Source organism: Notothenia coriiceps, unplaced genomic scaffold (assembly GCF_000735185.1).
Source record: "Notothenia coriiceps isolate Sejong01 unplaced genomic scaffold, NC01 NC01_scaffold00000339, whole genome shotgun sequence".
Taxonomy (NCBI): Eukaryota; Metazoa; Chordata; class Actinopteri; order Perciformes; family Nototheniidae; genus Notothenia; species Notothenia coriiceps.
The window spans coordinates 16983257-17003471 of NW_011333040.1; the positions used below are offsets into that span (position 1 = coordinate 16983257).

At 43.3% G+C, this 20215-nt stretch overlaps 1 protein-coding gene across 1 annotated transcript; it reads right to left on the reverse strand.

Moving 5' to 3' along the window:
* Positions 1-506: 506 nt before the first annotated feature.
* LOC104951697 (homeobox protein Meis1-like) lies at positions 507-19153 on the reverse strand. Its single transcript, XM_010778429.1, has 8 exons — positions 18453-19153; positions 16538-16758; positions 15355-15496; positions 14974-15024; positions 14365-14415; positions 13032-13178; positions 4180-4291; positions 507-556 (listed from the first exon to the last, which is right to left on the reverse strand). Exons 1-8 carry the CDS (start codon positions 18462-18464, stop codon positions 507-509), a joined length of 786 nt encoding a protein of 261 aa, XP_010776731.1. The 5' UTR covers positions 18465-19153.
* Positions 19154-20215: the final 1062 nt, after the last annotated feature.

Below are 20215 nucleotides of genomic sequence, written 5' to 3' on the forward strand. Positions count from 1 at the left end.
AGCCAGAGCACTAGTAGGCAAACGTTTTTATACCAGGGTGATTCGAGCCACAGGGTTTTCCAACCACAAGGAAGGAAAGCCATAGGAAAGGCTTAAGGAACAAACCATAGGAAAGGCTTAAGGAACAAACCATAGGAAAGGCTTAAAGGAACCAACCATAGGAAACCTGTTCATTATCAATGATATTGGATCATAATAAAATGCACAACGGAGAATCTTGTCTGGACCTGGATCATTGCCCTGCGTAAGATCTGCTAACTAGTGCCTCAGCGGCTGTATTATTTAAAGTTAATTATCTGTTTTATTTCTATATGATTTTGGCCGCTACACTCACTATTCCTGCAGCTCTTGCATTTGAGAGTGAGCATGCTACGTTTCCGGGTAGAGATGGGGTTTGTAAACTAGTGCGCAGTGAACCGTGCAGAGACGAGGGCAGAGCAGAGCATGTGCTCAGGAATAGCCTCGGAAAAAAAAAAAGGCTGAGAGAGGAGACTGGAGTTCACTAGTTAAAGGCCTTCGACCATCCAGCATCCTTCCTCTGAGCTGTTTCGCTCTGCTGGAGGGGGGAGAAGGAAGGATAGGAGGAGGAGGGGGAGGGAGGGAGGAGGGGGAGACAAACAGGGAAGGAATTAGAGAAGATTGAGTAAGGGATGAGGTGTGGAAGGAGAGTGGCTTGATAGTCTAAGAAAAGGGTTGAAGGAGAGAACAAGGGAAGGAGAGAAAGATGGCCATTAGCGGTGCAGCTCTCCAGGCAAGAGGGGAAGGAAATGAAGAAAGTGGAAGAGAGAGGGAGGAAGGGAAAGGTCAGTGAGAAAGCAATCTGTAAAAGGTAGAAGAAATGTAAAGACAAAGGTTGGGGCAAACACAAGAATGAAACAAGGGAAAGAGGAGAATATAGAATAGAGAAGCAAGGAAGGAAGGAAGGAACTCAGAAAGGTAGAGGAGAAGTAAGATGAGTAGTGGAAGATAACAACATAGAAGGAAGCAGAACAACACAAAGCCAGAAGGAAACAGATCAAAGAGGAAAGATGATATTCACCAAAAGGAACAGAGATGTGAAAAATGGAAGATTGAGAAGGAGTGAAGGAAAGGAACAAAGAGAGGTGAGAGAAAGGGAAGGAAGAGAGATAAACAAAAGGTAGTGTTTTACAGAGAGTGGGAGGCATGGCAAAAAAAGAGGAGGAGAGAGAGAGAGAAGCACGGGTATTCACACGCGAGGGGAGAGAAGCCGACAGATATCAAAATGAAAGAGGGAGACACAGGAGTAGGTGGGAGACAAGGGAAAACTGGAGAAGAGAGGGAGGATGCTAAAGATGAAAGGGCGAGAAAAAAGAGGGGCGGGGGGGGAGAGAACGTGGGGTGAAACTGTCGGGGGGAGAGCGAGCAAAGTGCCAAACAGATAAATAACCAGCTTACCGGGATTACCAAGTGACTGACACGCCAGAGCCGACGTGACGTGGCAGTGATAGCTCTTAACCCATAAACCTGAACGCAGTCCAACATGTCCCCCGGTATTTACTGTTGTCACCGTGTGTGTGTGTGTGTGTGTGTGTGTGTGTGTGTGTGTGTGTGTGTGTGTGTGTGTGTGTGTGTGTGTGTGTGTGTGTGTGTGTGGCCTAGCATTACTATACTTGTGGGGACCTAGATCTGTTTAAACAGTCACGTGTGGGGACTCGCCTCCCTTATGGGGACAAAATGGAGGTCCCCATAAGGGGAATCATTAATTTTAGGGTGAAGACTTGGTTAGGTTTAGGGTTAGGTTTGGTAAGGCATGTGTTAGTTAAGGTTAGGATAAGTCTCCAGGAAATGCATGTAAGTCAATGTAATGTCCCCTGAAGTGATGAATACATGGTGTGTGTGTGCGTGTGTGTGTGTGTGTGTGTGTGTGTGTGTGTGTGTGTGTGTGTGTGTGTGTGTGTGTGTGTGTGTGTGTGTGTGTGTGTGTGTGTGTATAAACACTACAGATACAAAGCAATTACACACATACATGTTTTTGCAGGCCTCAGAGAGAAACATAGGAAAGCTGTTTAATGCTCTACTTTGATTTAAAAGTCTACATTTGGAAATATACACTACATGGTCAAAAGTATGTGGACACCTGAACAAGGTTCAAGGTTCAAGGTTCTTTATTTGTCATACGAACATAGCTACAGAGTCTTAGGTCACAGGCTTCTAACATAACACCCATCTGATTTAGTTTTTTGCCCCATAGTATGTAAGTAGTGCGTAATAATTGCTGATAATAGTTAATAATATTCTGTGTTTTAGATATTATAATTCCACCTAATATCTGTATTTATTTGACACTGGACACTGAAGGTAATAAATATGATACAAATATGGCTTTTAAAAGCAGATTATAGGTTGTTTTTCTACTTTTTATTGTCCTAAATTGAGCTAACCTAGCCAATGTGTCCCTCAGATACCTCTATGTGCATTGCTCCAAACTCTCCTGTAACACTCAGACAACTCAAAAGCACCTCATTCATTGCATCCACACACACAAACTTGCACATGTATACACACACTAGCCCACATTTTACCCTCTAATGAACTTCAACAACAAACAAAAACCTACAATAGCGGGGGGATATGTGGAGGTAGAGAGAGAGAGAGATGATGAGAGGCAGAGAGAGAGAGTGAGAGGAGGTGGGCCAACATAAGGAGTGGGCCTATAATTGGAAAGATGTGAAAAATGAAGTGTCAGTTTGGTCAATAGAGGGCAAAGGTCACAGAAGCAGGAGCCCAAACTCGGCACAGAGCACGCTCATTAGAGCGACCAATCAGATCCTGCCTGGCTGCCCCAGACCATTAGTCATCAGAAGAAGAGGCGTGCACACACTCACACACACAAATATTGCTTTGTCTTTGTCCGTTTCACTGTAATTTCGCCCCAGTCTATTCTCCTCTTCTACGTCATCCGTCTATCTTTTATGTTAGTCTCTCACCTCCGTCCCTCAGCTCCTCTGTCGAGCATTAATGACGACGAGTGAGAAAAGACGGAGAGAATGTGAAAGACACGGAAAGAGAGAGAGGATGAGACAGACAGAGAGACAAAGAGAGACAGAGAGTGTGCGTTGACTATATAAATGGCTGCTCATCGGAGGGGAAGCATGGCGGCTCTGTGCTCCCACCCAGGCTCTGCCTCCTGGCACTGGCAACCCTGCAAACCGCTCGCCTTAACATCGCCTTCAATAATATATGAAGTTGCTTTTTGCCTACAGTTTGTTTGCAGCGCCACCACACCACGGCCAACTCTCTCTCTCTCTCTCTCTCTCTCTCTCTCTCATCCCCATGTCTTACCCAAAACTGTCTTGTGAGCTCGTGGCAGAACCATGAAACCAAAAAAACAAATATATACATCTCTCTCTCTCTCTCTCTCTCTCTCTCTCTCTCTCTCTCTCTCTCTCTCTCTCTTAGAATGCATACACATTTGGCCTGAGCAGAGTCATTAGGTCCAAGAGAGGACACATGTGTTTGACCCTATATATTAAGTATAAACATATTCTTTGCACATTTCACATTTTGCACATCTCTTTTAGTCTAAATTCAGGTGTGTAAACATATTCAAGCAGCCTGTAGTAACAGTTGCAACATTCAAAGCTATTATTAGCGTCAATAAAGTAAATCTATTAAGTTTAAATTCTTCAAAAAGGTGAATTAAATCCTTCCAGAAATAATAAAACAGTAAAATCCCCATCACTCTTTTATGACAGCAGCAAATAACGAGATCTGCAACCTAAGTCATAAAAGAGCCCATATAAACTGTGTGGTCTGGGATATAAAAAAAGCAGAAGCATACAAACACAACACAATATGCTCAGATGTAAAGCAGATTGAATGCTAAATAACCGTAGCATTAAACAAACAATTGCCAAAGGGGCACCAGTCAGACAGAAGCCACTCTCATGTCTGCTCTGCCGACGTGTCCCTGAGACAGTGAACGCCTACCTGGTCCAGAAGTGCTCTAATATAGCTGACCATGACCTCTGACCTCCATGTGAGCTACGAGCAACTGTTGCACCAACGTAACCCAACTTCAAATACCCTGAATGAGCCCGTCAATCCTCATCTGAACTCATAATAACGTTCTTTTTACATGTCTTGGTTAACATGCAAACGGTGCCCCTGTGCTTTCCTTCTGGTCCATTTCATTAAGAAAGAAAGTCAGTCTCTTACCCTGTTCGCTGCTGTTGTCCCCGCTGTGTGAAGTGTGTCCTCCGCTGGACGGTCCCGGCGTTCCTCCAGAGCGTGTGGACGCCGTGTCATCGTGATCTCTGTTCCAGGACGTCTGTCGTAAAGAAAGAGGAGAGAGAGATCAGTCAAATTCAACTTCTTGACATCGTTTTATGTGTTATCGTGATTTTAAACGCAGGCATATTTTATAACCATGTTTGGAAAGCTTCTGTCATACTGTACGTGATGTGAAAGGAACATTTACACAAAAAACTCACACTCCAAACTAAATGTATAATTTGCCAACTCTCAGCCCAGTCACGCAGTGTGTGAGACCCCCGCAACAATCTTATGGAATGAGGATTATGGGGGCTGCATGAAGAGCGGACGAATAGCGAGCGAACATGTTGTATTAGTTCCCAGCTTTCTGAGGCATGCAATCCACGGCTGCCTCCATTTGGCTCAAACCACTAGCAGATGAAAATACAAAACAGCTACAACTTAAGATAGGCCGCAGCGAGCGCCAGGGAGTGATGTCATTCGAGCAGAACAGACCAGAGAGACTTGGAGAGAGAGAGGTAAATAACTCAAAGTATTGCTACACAAGAATAAATCATGTGTTTTGTCCAAAATGAAACAAAATGACCAATCCCACTAATGCAGATTTAAATTTCATCTGGGAGACAGAGCCAAGACAGAAACATAACCAAATAAGATGAAGTTTTCCCACAACTTCTCTCAAACAAATACCGCACGACCGACCAAACTGAGGCCGACTTCAAACTTTATTTAAACGAAAGAGGTTTTACCGCAGAGTGGAAATTCATTCCTTTCTCTACGACTTCAAGAAACATCAGAGATGAACACAAGCAGCTGACCAGACAAAAGAGACACAAGAGACCTGGGTTATATATAGTAAGGTGTGTGTGTGTGTGTGTGTGTGTGTGTGTGTGTGTGTGTGTGTGTGTGTGTGTGTGTGTGTGTGTGTGTGTGTGTGTGTGTGTGTGTGTGTGTGTGTAAGGGTAAAGGACAGTTGTCAGCTGCACACCGGAGAACAGGGGAGTAAGGATACAAACACTCAGGTGAGAAGACATCAAATACAAACACACATTAATAATACTAACATATTTAGTACCCTCACACACACACATTTACATTCACATATACACACACTCTGCCCCATACGAGGCTGCTGCATATTATTGAAACCTAACCAGATGTTACCTCTTATCTCTCAGTGCCTCTGAAAGCAACATTACCGCCGAGGACAGGAGAGAAAAGAGACTTCAAAATAGAAGAAAATGGAATCTAATGTCTTATCACACGCAGCAATAGCTATCACAAGCAAACACCCAACAAACAAAACACCCCACACACACTTAGTCGAGCCTACTCTGATGCCTGTGTGAGTCTATCTTTGCTCTGCCAAATCAAATGAAGCAGATATCAAGGGGCAATGTGGTGTTTGCATCATGCTCTTAGGGCTACGTGACGAAATGAGTGATAGAAACCCAGATGGAGGAAGAGTGGAGGGAGAAGAGAGAAACCCATTGGGGAACAACTGGTTTCAATTGGGATACAACAAGACTGTGTGAGGAGGTTCAGAGCCGAGTTGAGAATTATGAAAAAATGAGTAGACATTAATTCATGACAGGGTTTGTTTTAAAGAAAAAATGTAAAAGGAATAGAATAACAGAAAAGAATATACAAGTCAGCAAATTCAACACATTTGGGGTCTATTAGAGCCCGTTTGATGTTTTCCTGGGCTATGAAATTATAATCCTGTGCTTACATGGACGATATAATCGTTGTTTTTCAAATTAGGCTTTGAGGCTTTGCAATAAAAAAGGAAAGTCCCGCAGAAAGAATGGGGATTGTGATTGGGAGGATAAACGTTGATTTTAAAGGGGGATAAGATACCAAGAGGCGCTTTTTTTCCCACTTCTTACAAATTCTTTTTTTCTGACCGTAGAACGCTGAAAAATGAAACACCCGTGCATGACCGAGCAACTCCAGAAACATCAGACGTGAGGTAATCCAGACCACATGCTCAGCACGCAAACAGTTAACGCTGGCTTCTGCCAGCTCCTCCAAAAGTGCAGCTTTTTAAAAATGAGCAAAACTTGTTCATTCCGAGCTCTGTGAAAAAAGAATAGCACTGCACCCAGGGGATGTCAAACGGCAAAAAAAACAAGAGCCTCAGCACGCAAAAAGGGTGTTTTCTCATTTTCTTTTTGTTTTAATTCTGTCACAAATTGCACTTGAAAATATAATTACAAAATGGAAGAGGGGAAATGACAAACTACTGCATTAGCTGTAATTGAACAAAAGAGTGCTTTGCCTGCTGGGAGGTGGCCGCTGAGGCCCCATGGGAAAGGGGGCGGGGCTGAGGCCGGGACTGGTGGCATCTCCGCGGGGACGGGGAGTTTATTTATAATCACAGGCCGCCCTTGGATGGAACAGGCCCGGCACTGATCTAACACTCAATTAATACACACACGGTTGAGATCACACAACACACACATACCAGCACACACTGGTCGCACAGCACCCATACAGTCAGTTAGACACACGCACACAAACAGATACCTTTTATCTACCTTTTGCAAACACAGAACTGCCATACTCACATTCTCTGTTTAACAAAGCACACACCTTGACCACAAGACACACAGAGACAGAAAAAACAAACACACCCTGTGCCAACTACCAATGAGACTACAGCTCACAATGCAGAGGTCCACCTTTAAAACACGGGATATGGTAATCCACAGGATGAATAGATGTATAAACAGAGAGCTGGAGGAAACAGAGAAGGAGTGAGCTGTCCCTCTGCACACATAGCTACACACTTGATTTATTCTATGTCCCCTTAATGAGCCGCCATGGTCTCCCCCCAGTCTCCCCCCGCCCTCTCTTTAACTCTTTCTCCGTCTCTCCTGTGCGGGATGTAGATTAATTCAGTGCTTAATTGTTTGGTAAATTCAATTTCCCACATTCTATTCTGCCTAGCTTTAGCTAAACTTCTTAAATCTGCCGCGCCAAGCCGAGGGAACCCTGTTTGTGAGCCATGCATACCTTTTTTTTCATTAGCATTTCTCTTCCTTCCACCACCCTAATTCGCCATGAAAAGATTTTCCTTGCTGGAAATTCTGATTCCGCTATGATCGGCGAGGCATTCCAATCCAATGCATTCTCATTGTGCCGCATCTAAGATGCGAGGGGGGCTTCCCTTTCTCGCTGTGCCAGGCCCCATATCATACAAGCACTCATGCAAGATATGTTGCCTTGCCAATTCATTTGCAATAATAAAGGAAATGGTTAAGGTTGTTGTGCCTCCCCCCCTCACGCCCTGCCTTTCCTGACTCTGAAATATCTTTTGTGATGATATGGATATTTACTTTTCACTCTGTGCCAGCGAGCGTGCAGGAATAATCATATGTGCATACTTAACGGCACAGACACAGATATCCAAATAACCCCACACACATACACTCTTCAGGGGTGGTACATCTGAATCAAAGATGACAGTTGGGCTACTCCATCCCCCAGAATGCTTTGGTGCATGTGTTCTCTGCGGTTGTTTTCTTTAACACCGTTTTTGACCTTTGCAACAGCACTGCTTCCTCCAGTTGAGTTCTGCAGAATGCCATGTGTTGCAGCGGCGCGATGGCCTGCAATAACCGCGGACACATTCTCCCACTCAGCTGAATGCTGCTGGGGAAGCTGTTAGTGAAGGGGCTGAAAGGCCAGCTATTGTGAACTCTTGTTTACTCTGCTGTGCACTGAGACTAGATAAAGCAGGATCTGCCACTCTGATAACCGGCCCAACTACCTCCACCCCTCTCCTCCCCTCGCTGCAATATTAGTGCTTCCAAAATGAAAAGAGGGGCTGATAATGGTATGCAAAAAAAAAAGGGGAGTGGGAGAGAAAAGACCCTCCTCCCTCCCATTCTGTTCTGCAATCCCCTTCCTCCCTAACTCTTCACAATAGACAAAGAAAGAAGAAATAACCTTATAATTGCTGTAGGGGGTGAGGGAGAGAACTGGATTTGGTCTCTTGAGTAAGTATGCTACACTGAATAGCCGTCAGGTACTCTTCAGTCGGCTTTTTAAAACTGCTGGGTTAACCTCATAGAGACAACCAAAGATAATTACATGTTTGAGATAATTACCAGAGCTTTCAAAGTCCATTTAGATGACACTCGCGGAAACTGACAAACTGATTTTCTTTTTTTCTGTGGCCTCTTCCACTTCACTTCTCGCTGCAGACTCCTTGTTTACTCTCTGTGAGCTGAAATCCAAACAAAAACATTAACTCGAGTGCCCTCCCCTCGCCGCTATCTCACCCCAAACAAAGCATTTTTCCCATTTTATTTGGTCGTGAATGAAAAGGCGGGCGTGATTTCTTAATGACATGTTTTGCTGCGGTTTACTTCGTTAGCCTAGCTTGACTTTCCGCCGCTGCGCTGGGATGTTCTCCGTGGATCCCTTGGAGACGGGCTGTTTGTGACGGTGGCCATTGTCAGAGGCTCGCAGGGGGTTAAGGGGGAGAGGAACTTTCCATTAGCTAAGTACACATGTGTTAAGCCAGGTTATTGTTTACTTAGCCAAAGAAACCACAGCAGGCCTCGGGGACAGACATGGCCGCCCATCATAAGTAACACGAGACACTAGCCAAGAACTTTATTTGCAATTGGGATTTGGTCCCCATCAAAAGAGAAAAGCTATAACACAGTGCAGCTCTGTTAAACCCAAGCAAAAGTGCATGACTTAAAAACAACTAATAATAAGAAAAATCCAGAACTAAGTACAAAGAAAGTTCTTATCTGAAAATGTATGAAAGTATATAAGACACTTGTGTTCTTTGAAGTCACTCTGGCCTTGATTTGCTTAATCAGAATCTCCCTACTTGCTATTCCAGCACAATAATGAAGAGGCTAAGAAACACACAAGTCACGTGGTCGCCTCTTTGTATCACTTGTTGAATCCTTAACAGCCGCCCTGCATTCACTCCCCCAATGGAAAAAAAAGGGGAGTTCAGGGGAGGGGAGGGAGAAGGGGGTGTAGAAGAGGGAGGGGGCGAGTGGGGGTCAAACCTCTCCTCTATTCAACTACAAAAGCTGCCATTACCAACAATCACCGCGATGATTCAAAAGTTTGTATTGCGACCAGCAGCGTGCCACTGTAGGAGAGCGGGGGACTGAAAAAAAGAGGGCGAGTGTGTGTGCCTGTTAAGTCGGGTGTAACTTGATCCATACTTCAACGAGAAGCGGATAGATTAGCGATAGCGGTGTACTGATTAGGAAAATAGTGGCTGACCCCAGCGGTCAGGGTTTCCATTGAGTTAGGAGGGGAGGGGGCCAGGGGTCACTCTTTGACCGCCAGAGTTACCTAAACCAACACTGCTGGGTCCCACTGACCTGGAAACCAGCACTTGTATGGCATAACAGTGCCAATTGTTGGGAAAAGATACCGCGATAGCACTATCAAGAGCAAATTCTTACACAGTGACCACAACACTAAGCTCACACAAGCATGGTTTGTTTAGGAAAGATTGAGCGGGCCATAAGAAAAACAGAAACGGATCCCAAATGTATAGATTTCAGATTGAAGACTATTTCACATTCTTTTTACATGATTTAAACAGAAACAAATCTGACTCTGAAAGGTCACACATTTCCTCTTGTTATAGGAATACCTCTTCACTAAATTGACTCAACAGATCAACTGCAGGGCATTCAGAATCGTTTAAGACTCTCTGACATTCACCAAAAGGCAGGCGGACAATATTTTTTAAGGGAAATTTCAATTATTTCCAGCACCACTTCAGCCTGCATGGCTCAATCAAGTAGAGGAGCTCTTGAGACTTGGAGTGAGTCCTCAGCACTATTAGTACTGTTCTGCTCTACAGCGGAGCCCGGCCCTCCGACTTCATTAGCAAATTGCTGCGCCCCTCCCTGTGCTCTCTGCGCAATTAAAGGCAAATGTGCAAATGACGGTCTGCGGCGTGGAAATACCTCCCCGCTTCTTCAGGTTGAGGTGAGCATGCGAGCCGCACAAATAGGGAGCAGAGCAACTGCTGCCACATTTCCACAACAACAAGAACTGCAGCCATAGTCAGTGCACAAGCCTTTCCACATTAAAGGCCTCTGCTAAATCAGTCTGGGATTTTATTGTATCTTTCATGTTTATATACATCTGAACTCAAAGCAGGATGTATATCTCTAATGGGGCAACTGGAAATGTGCTGCTCATGTGAAGAAATGAGGCAAACGTGGTGGGAATCTCTCCAGGGAGCGGCAGGGAAAGGGTTAAGAACGTCCAACTGGTGCTAACCAGTCACTCCACTCACATAGCACCTGAGGGGGGTGCTGCATTTATCAGGCCAGTCTGAACACACACATGCACACAGCAGTGAAAACACAAACACACACAGATACACATATGCATACACTTGCAGACAGATGCATGCACACAGCTCATACACTTTTGCACACACATACACACACACACCTTCTCAGAAAGGCACACACAAACACAGGAGGGTGAGCCCAAACTGGCTGGGCTGCATTCACAAGCCAGCGCAGAGCCTCTCTGACTTGTTCACCTCTAAGCTATGCTCTGCTTTCTTTTGAAAGGGGCGCTCGGCGTCCCTCCACTCGCCTGTATAGGCAGGCTAACAAAGCAATGTAAAGACATGTAAAGACTATTCTGAAAATTACTGTTATGAAGCAAGGGTGCATAATTCAGCAAGAAAGTCAGCGTTGTTGGATTGTTGAGTTTAATAAATTCAAAGTATTTCTTCCTCTGACATTTTTTTTCCTCCTCTGGTCGCCTCACTGGAATAAATTGGTTTATGAATAAATGAGCCTGCTTTCTCCGTCTTGTTAACATTGTTCTTTTGTGCAAATTCTCAGCTATTTTTTCCAGTCCACTTCAACTTTATGCCCGAGGGCATATATTAAAAATACATATGGAAAGAGATAATGCACAGACAACGCAAATTCGTTAAGGATGTCACTGCCTAACAACTGCAGATAAGATGTCACACAAAAATAGCCTGCAAAATTGAAAAAATACATATTCAGCCGCAAATAAGTTCTGAAGTGCAGTGCCATTAGATCCAGCAGTGAGAGGCATGCAGTCTGTTTGGATATGCTCATTTACACACACTGTGGGCAGTCTCAATGTTATCCTACAGCACCCCTCAATAATACACATGTGTCAAAAAGTTTTCCCTGTGTTGCAATGCAAACTCTGCCTGTAGGTCATTTCTATTATTCTGTCACATCAGAGTAAACATGGGCTTATGTGGTTTTGCCCTGAATTTGCTTTATGTAGGGACCATCATTATATTAAAATAGGCCATGTCTTCATCTTACAGTCAATTAAAGATCTGCATCAGAGCCTCAAGCACAACATCATTTTCTTCATATACCTAGAAACCCATGGGATTTAACACAGTCTATTTCCATATCTATATACCATAAGACTTCATTCTATGTCCTGACCTATCTATTAAAAAAAAAAAAAACTTTTGACAACTGAATCCCCGAGAGTATACAACCAGCCGTTCAAAGAGACACTTAAATGCACAAGTGGCGTCTGTGTTATTTAATTCTGTTCCCGGATTAAATGAAGTATAATCTTCCGGGTGATCTTTCTCATTTCCATAATCAGACATAAGGGCTGGAGTGCATGCGCGCGGAGGGGGGGGGGCTTCCCAGTCCGCTCCCAGTCCTGCCATTCAGCCTGAACATTAAAGCCGGTGGCTGCCTCTCTCTACTCAGACCAGCCACTCAACCATATGGAAGTCCGCGGATTTAAATTATTTAGCCTAATCGCTTCATTACTTTTTATGTCGGACTATCCAACTAATCCCTTTAATTTGCCCACTTGATTTTTTTCCCTCATCGGTATCCATAGGCTGCTTTCCTAAACCATTCCTTAAAACTCTGGGATAGTTTAACTTATTGAAACATGTTCCGCTGTCTCCTGCACAAATGACTCGAGCTATTATGGTCGAAAATCCAGATTTGCATAATTCTAATCATTGGTTGCTGTTATCATTATTTAACGGCAGTGTACGGGCCATTAGGGTCATGCCTGCGCGCACACTACAATGTCTCCGGAGTACCAACAGTCAGTGGAGCACATAATGAAGGCTGGGGTTATCTCTGATATCGGCACAAAAGGAAACACCCCCTAATCTACCTTTAATGCCCCCTGCTTCTTTAGTTTTTTTGGAAAATAAATCCTTCTTACTGCAACTGAATCAGCGCGCTCAGAGCGAAATATAGGAGGAAGAGGAAGAGGGGTCTCGATAAGCAATGTGCACTCATGTCTAAGGAAAAATACTGACAAGACGCGTAATGAACCGTGAACTCCACAGTGGAGAAACCAAGGCACCTCCACCACAGACTGCAGCCCATCATACCTCATCTACACAGAGGAGCTGATAACGCTTCGCTTCAAAAAAAGACAAACAGAGTACAGGGAGAAATGGAGAAGCACTAAATTAAAATCGACATGAAACAGGTCAAGTTTATGGCGATGCTTTTTCGAGCTAATCTTCCCAGGTCGGTTCCGGGTTCAAGTCTTAATGGGCCAATAACATTATTCAGGAAAAAAATTCATTCCGATGGATGGAATGTGAAACAGCCTTAATCATATGCAAATAACAGCGCAGCGGAGTAGTGACCCAGAATAGCTGAATAGCCAGCAGGGAGAACACACACACACACACACACACACACACACACACACACACACACACACACACACACACACACACAGAGAGAGAGAGAGAGAGAGAGAGAGAGAGAGAGAGAGAGAGAGAGAGAGAGATGTACCTGATCAAGGGCCACTGATGATCTTGTGATTTCCTCGCTGTCTGATTTGGAGCCGCCCTCTCTGTCGTCTATGACCAAGTCGATGGGCATCTTGCCTTTCAAGCAGCTGATGTACCGGTGACAGAAATTATCACACAGCTCGTGTACCTTCAGAGAGATAGAGAGGAGAGGCGTCACACACTCACCCGAAAAAATAGGACATCATCACACAACAGTGACATGTGCAAACACACACACACATGGCAGCCTTTGACATGCAAAATAGTTTTTAGGCAATTTGGCAGACCCGAAGATCACAGCACAGTTGTTGCATCTAAAATATTTAAATATGTTTAACATGAAGCATGACTGATCTCTGGCAACGTATTGGCACTATGATACATTATTTGGCTAACATGATCAAAAACTCACATTTTATTTATTTATTTTGCACATTTAAATTGATTCACCTTTGATTTGAAATTGTAAAAACTGAAATAAGATACATTTGGACTCCTTTAGGCTAAAGTATGTCCAGTTCCAGTGCCCTGGCAGTGCACTCCATCCGGACTGTGATTTTGTCTCCTCTCAAAATAGAGATATCGTCGAAAATTGACAGTGACAAGAGGGCTCAGGGGCTACAACGCACTCAACACCCGTGTTAAATTCATCATGGAGCCCCGGGTAGTGGCCATTAGAACAGGATGACCCGCATGACTGACATTTAAGGTAAACTGTTTAATTTCGCAGACTTATTACATTATCACTGCCAATGCGCATCCTGTCGCCCGAGAAGAACACATGTCAGTTGGGCAGAGAAATATAGAGAAACCAGCTTTAACTTGATCAACATTTACTTGATATTTGCACAGTTTACTATCTATTTAAAGCACATTATCCAAGAAAGGGCATGATAACCAACTTTTAAAACTTTAACAGTTTTTATAATGTTCCATAGGTTAAAGCTAATTTGCACATGCTACTGTATTCCATCTGATAGGGAAACAAATCAGAGTTGTACACCCACTGCTGCCTCTATCCACAGATGGCTGCATGGGGCCTATTGCCCTCCACGAGGAATTATTTCTAAAATCCCGCAGAGTTCGCCTATATGTTTCACCTTGTATGCAATTTCTGCCAGCATTAAACTTCATTAAAACATGCAGGGAGATTTGGGCACAGAGATATCCGTTCCAGTTGTAACAGCTTGCATCGTGATTAAACGCGGAAGAGAAATGGCCCCATGATTGATTTTGACGCTAATTATAACCGACTAGCAAAAATACATTTCTGCAAATACAGCCCCTAGGTCTGATGTGGCGCACTGGACAGAGAAATGGTGAGGGAATATTACCTTCTCCAGCTCCAGAAGATGAAATCGTAAAACTTGAATGGCTTGAATCATCTGAAAAATTTAAATAACAATAAAAAATGAGTTGCTCACATCTCTTGATATTAAACAGGCACGTTTTTCTCAATACAAGTAACTGCAGACGAGGAAAAATATTCATATGAATGGATTTTATGTGGAACAGATATTAAACTTGGACGTTATTGCAATATGGAGAGCAGACATACAGTACAGGCTGGCGCTGCAATAAGCCTCAGTCAGATCTATTAGCACAGATACTCGTGAGGAAAACGTTACTCTCACATCACAGTCACACTATCAAACTGTACAAAGTGAGGAGCATGAAGAGAATAAGTTCCCAGGCACAGTTCAACGGTTTGTGTCAGCTGTCTAACAGCGGCCCTTCATCTGCAGATACACCGGGGGCCATCATGGAATCAAACAGCCCAAACAGAGGAGCATCATCCTGACGGTTCAGAACCACAGGGCTCTCTGACACCTACAGCCCGGTATAAACAGGCAAACAACAGCTGGTGTACTCCAAGACACTCCAAGAGAATAAGCACATTTTAGTTGGCATGTATGCAAAAAATATATGTATGTATATCTTACCAGATTATCCAATTCTGGATTCGATGAAAATAAAGGCTTTTCTGCCCGAATCTAGAAGAAAAACAAATTTTTACAAAATATATTAGTATAATATATTTATATAATATATAAGTTATATTAATACATATATTTATAACGTACATTAAATATGACATGCAAGTATTGTCATGGTGTCGTGTTAATGTATACTTTACGCACAGCAAACACAGCGTAAGAAATTAAAACATTTAAAAAAACTTTTTACGAGGCAATGTTATTTTATTTTCTCTCAATGCAGGATCAACTTTAGATCCATAAGAAAGAGCTCTACGCGTAATGCATGCAGGTGAGAGCTGAACCAGCCCGAGCATGCAGATTTAAAAAAAGTCAAAGTTTCCTGACCTGTTTTGCAAACACTGCTATGTCTTCATTGAAAGATTCCGATGAACAGACGTCTCCGCCCGCCACCCCGGGCTCTCTGGGGGTGCACGTCGCTAATTCACATTTCTCAAAAATCAGTGCAAGCAAGGGGAACAGGGGGTGCCTGGGAACACACACAATAGCAAATGTCACCAGAGAGAACAGCGCCGGGGTCAAGACTACTCCGGGCTAGGTTTAGCCAGCCATGCTACTCTCCAACAACTCGCCCATGGGGACTGCTGCTGCCCGGGCTATTATATTATGCAGAGCTCGGAGAAAGGCTGCAAACAGCGGGCAGACTTCTGTGATTAAATCTAGGCGCGCCTAATAGCATAAAAGCTTTAGAGCCAGTCAAACAATTTCTTGCACACCGTTTGGATCCCAGTGTGTGTGTGTGTTTGGTGAGAGCCTCTGAAACTACGTGTGTACGCACAGTTGTGTTTTAGTATTTATTGTTTAAGTCAGCAGAGTAAATATGTCTAGACTGGTGATGTGTTGAAAGTTATGTCAGTATGGGACAATATGAAGAAACTGTTACTGGCATGTTTAGCCACCGTGAAGACATCATGCTTAGAATTTTTAATTAACTCCTGTAAATTAATAAATGACAAGCTTATGTGGGATTTCCTTTAAACATGATATATTTTTAATTTGCTGAAGCCTGGAACATTACACACAATTAATTAAAATGGCTGAAAGAGAGGAGTTAATTATTTTGTTGCCACGTGATAAACGATGAAACTTAATAAGAAATTAAGCAAGCTACATTTTTTTTGAAAATATTGGAAGTTCTAATTAAAGTGGTTTTGTGTCATAATTATTCCTAAAAGTCAAAATACAATTTGCAAGGAATTAAATGGCAGCAAATTCGTAAGAAATACACTATCAGAAAAGTATTATTTCTTTATTTACTCATTTAGTATTTGTTCATGCGTAATTAAAGCGACTGACTTTAAAAGCCTAACATTACAAACTGTTTGGAGAACATGAAGGCTGCAGTTAGTTTTTTCTGCAGCAGTTTGGGCTCCACTGTTTTGCTGAAACGCTTCCCGGGCATGGAGCCGGTGTTTTTCTTGCTACGGGACTGACTTTACACCGCTAGCCCACCCCGACTGCCCCCTCCAGGCCTGCCCGCCGCAGAGCGAGTTTCCCCGCGGACACCTACCCGTATATAGCGTCTTTATCTCTCTTGAGAACGTCGTTAACAGAGGTGCCCATACTGGGAGGCATAGTGTTGGTGTGGGCGGTGTGCGGATACTGGTGGGAGTGCAGCTGGGGCCCGTGGTTCAGATGCACCGCCTGCATGGAGCGGGCTCCGTGCGGGTCTCCGTACATGGTGGTCGGGATGCCCACCCCGTCCATCCCGTAGTGGGGCAAGTCTTCGTACTGCACACAACAAACACAGTCCACAGTGAAAACATGCACAATAATGTGTTAAACTCTGGATATAACTTTGCTATAAAACCACAAGTTAGGAATATATTTTTGAAGAAGCAAAAGTGAGAGTTTAAGTCATGTGTTTCTTCTGTTAAAAAAGTAATCTGCCAACACGGCGAAATAGTTTCATTAATTTCCAAAGAAATTGACTTGTTTTAACATTTCTCTTAATTCAAAGCGGTTTACGGCCACAACTGAACTGAGCTGCCCTTTTTCTGCTTTCTTTCTGAATACTGACACTGAAAAACATGAGAAATGCATTTATCTCGGTCGTTAAAATGTTATACTTGTTTACGAAAACATACGTTTTAAGAGTGATGTGCATGTGTTTTTCAGCAGGACATTCACAGTTGAAAGACTACAGCATTTATTCTAACATTAAAACTATTTTTCTTTTAAACTTTTTCAGTGACCCTTGTAGCTCAAATACATAATAATTATCCAATACGTTCAAAAACACTGGGAGAACAAAAAAGTAAAACTACAGCTACATACATCAGTTATTATCTATTATTATTATTATGATCATTATAAGTGCTATTTTAACCCCACCAGTCTGGTTTACTGTGTTCTGTCAGTGTTCAACAACAAATGTCTTAAACTTGTTAATTTCAGTGTTTTCTAATTTTAAAGGCCCATAATTGTGCAACATGTTTGCACTAAGCACGCTGTGAGAATGCAACAAACGCAAGTAAACGCTTAGTGTTTTAGACGATGTTAAACTGGATTTTCTAACTTTTTTGTATTCAAGTTTTAAGTTGAATTATACACTCTCCCGTCCACATTGTGGTCTAATAGTTTTTAAACACTTAGATGATGCGTTAAAAAGGACACATGTTGATTTATGTTTTCAAAAGGCTAAATAAGGGCTTTTTTTGTTGTTGAAAGTTTGGCTACTTTTACAGATGAAAAAAGAGGCTTGAATTATTGATAGTGCTCTCTAGAAGTCACAAACAAGTGCCGAGTAAAAAGCATTATCACTTAAAAGCTGAGCAAAGAGGTGCAAACCCCAGTGTGCTGCAGCTCCAGTGTCAAACTAAGAAGCTACATGTCCAGTGTCTCTAACATCTCTGCTTTTACACTGTTTACTATCCTGTGAAGATCCCAGTGTATGAATCAAAGCGATTGTCATCAGCTCATTACTAAAAAACTGCCTCTGACATGATGCTAATATTGCATGTTTTAGCTTTTTTTGGCAGTGTAAAGTTGAATGACGAAGCTCAACTGATTGCGAAATAAGGAGTTTTGTTCTGCTAAAAAATGCTCCACTCAATATGAAATAATGATGGAACAGTCTGGGGAGAAATGTGGAGATTTGTTTTGCCTCCATGCCCTCCCCCATTTCGCTTCCAGTAACTGGCCTGTCATAACTAATCTAAAAAACATAGCCGATGTGAGATATGATCACGCTTCCAATGTCCCTCAGCGGGCCGGTTTGTGCAGCGAACGAGTGCGGCCGTGCGTAATACCGTGCCAAAAGACGGCAAAAATGGAAATTGTGTCACCATGTGTCAGACGGAAGACAGAAACTTTCGCTACGAGTGTATGTCCGTGTGTCATTAAGCCACGTTTTACAGCGCAGGATCGCATTCAGGCACAGCAGACTTAGAGAAACTTTTTTTTAGGGGGATTGCCCTACGTACCCGTTGCGCCATAACCCTCCTGACTCCCTGGTCGTCCTTTCAGTTTAGATAAATCCCCTCTGATGCCAGGGTGGAGACGAAATGAAGAAAGAAAATCCAAATAAATGGGAAGATGTTTCAGCAACAAAATCCCGTATGCCTCTTCTTCCACGGAACGGTGAGCCAGCCCCCGCTTTCTGCGCAAGTTTAGCCCAGGCGCGGCGAATAGGTCCTCGGCTATCCTCGGGGCAGCGGCAGCCAGGCTCCTTTTCCGAAACCAGGAGGAAAATAAAATAGCCCCTCAAACAAAAGTGGCGACTCTCATGGCTTTTTGTCACTCCGCCTGTCAGTCAAAACGCGAGGGCTTGTCAAAAGTACCGGATGAATGATGGTCCGACGCGCGTCTCCACGGGATCGGCACCAGCTAAATGTTAATGGTCACAATCACAGTTAAAAAATGAAGCTGCTCTCCTCTGGTTTTCTGTGATCACTCTCGGCTCCCGGCTTGATTTTCTTGTGCAAACGCAACTAGAGGAGATCAAGAGGAGGTGGGGTGATAATTCTGGCTTAGGCTTTTCTTAAAGGAGCCACGATCGATGCTGTGCGTGTGTGCGTATATACGTGTGCATGTGTGTGAGTGCATGTGTATGCGTGAGCCGCCTGCCCGTTTGTGTACAATGGATGTGTGTGTTGAGCTGAGGAGGAGCGGAGGATCTGGACCAGACTGCTGAAACCCGGAAGTAGTGGTGGCCATAACAGGTCGCGTCTTACACAACGCACCGGGCTGCAGCAAGTCGTGCGGAGAGGAGGGGGGGTGGGAGGACCCAGCGAGACCGCGAGCTGCAACAACACGGGGATAAACCGCGAATACACACCTTTGACTCCGGCTTCATGTCTCTTTCTCAGAAACTGACTCTAATTCTCACTCTGGAGATGTTTTAATATACCGGAAAAAACTCTTGTTTATCTGGATTTACGCGCAGCATCCACTTTTCTTTTTGTAAACAGTTTATTAACGACCTGCTTTCAACTCTGATGTGAGATATTGTCAGGTATGTTTTCAACAGCTAATATGGTTGGATTTGTAAAATAAGACTGGATTTAACTTTGTGTGTATTCCTATTTATAAACATAAGGTGAAAGTAGTTCATTAAAACAGATTTAAAGTCATGTTAAGCTTCTGTCAACAGCATGTCTGCATGATATCCACAGTGGAAGCTGGAGCCAAACACACAGTTTGGACTCAGTTTTTACTTCAATACAGCCTTTTTACTCCCTAACGTACAGAATGTTAAATATTGGAAATGCACATCATAAACTGCTTGGTAAAGTGCCACATTTCAGAGAGAAAGGACAACACATACAACTTTATTCAAGTAATTAGGAATCACTGTTTATATTGCTTTTTAACAAAGGGATGTTATCTGTGTAAAAGCAGTAATAATATTTGGATCAGGCTATATGCTGAAATAAGTCATTAAAACATCTTCAGGTCTAAATAACAGTTCATATGTCCTCCGTCCCTCTCCCCCACTGCAGCGCTGAATGGGTCGCTCCAGTCTGCCAGGAATGACCAATGGTAGAGAGGCTCAGGGATGGGAGCCCCCTATTGGCTCCCCTCGTGATCGATCCGGGGCTGATTGATCGGTTTTAGGCCACATTTGCGACGAGGCACAAAACAAAACATCGTCTGCGAATAGAAGACACACACTCTGTGTTTTCTACACGCTGTAAATTCACTGAAATAGAGAATATTTATATAGATATAACCAAGACGTCTCTCT

Bases quoted from the DNA above. Each gene is read 5' to 3' on its own strand.
- LOC104951697 (XM_010778429.1), bottom strand. The intron at 15,497-16,537 runs GTAGGTGTCCGC...GTGTGTTCCCAG, and splicing joins GATAAAGACGCTATATACGG to GCACCCCCTGTTCCCCTTGC. The intron at 13,179-14,364 runs GTAATATTCCCT...ATCTCTCTGAAG, and splicing joins ATCTTCTGGAGCTGGAGAAG to GTACACGAGCTGTGTGATAA.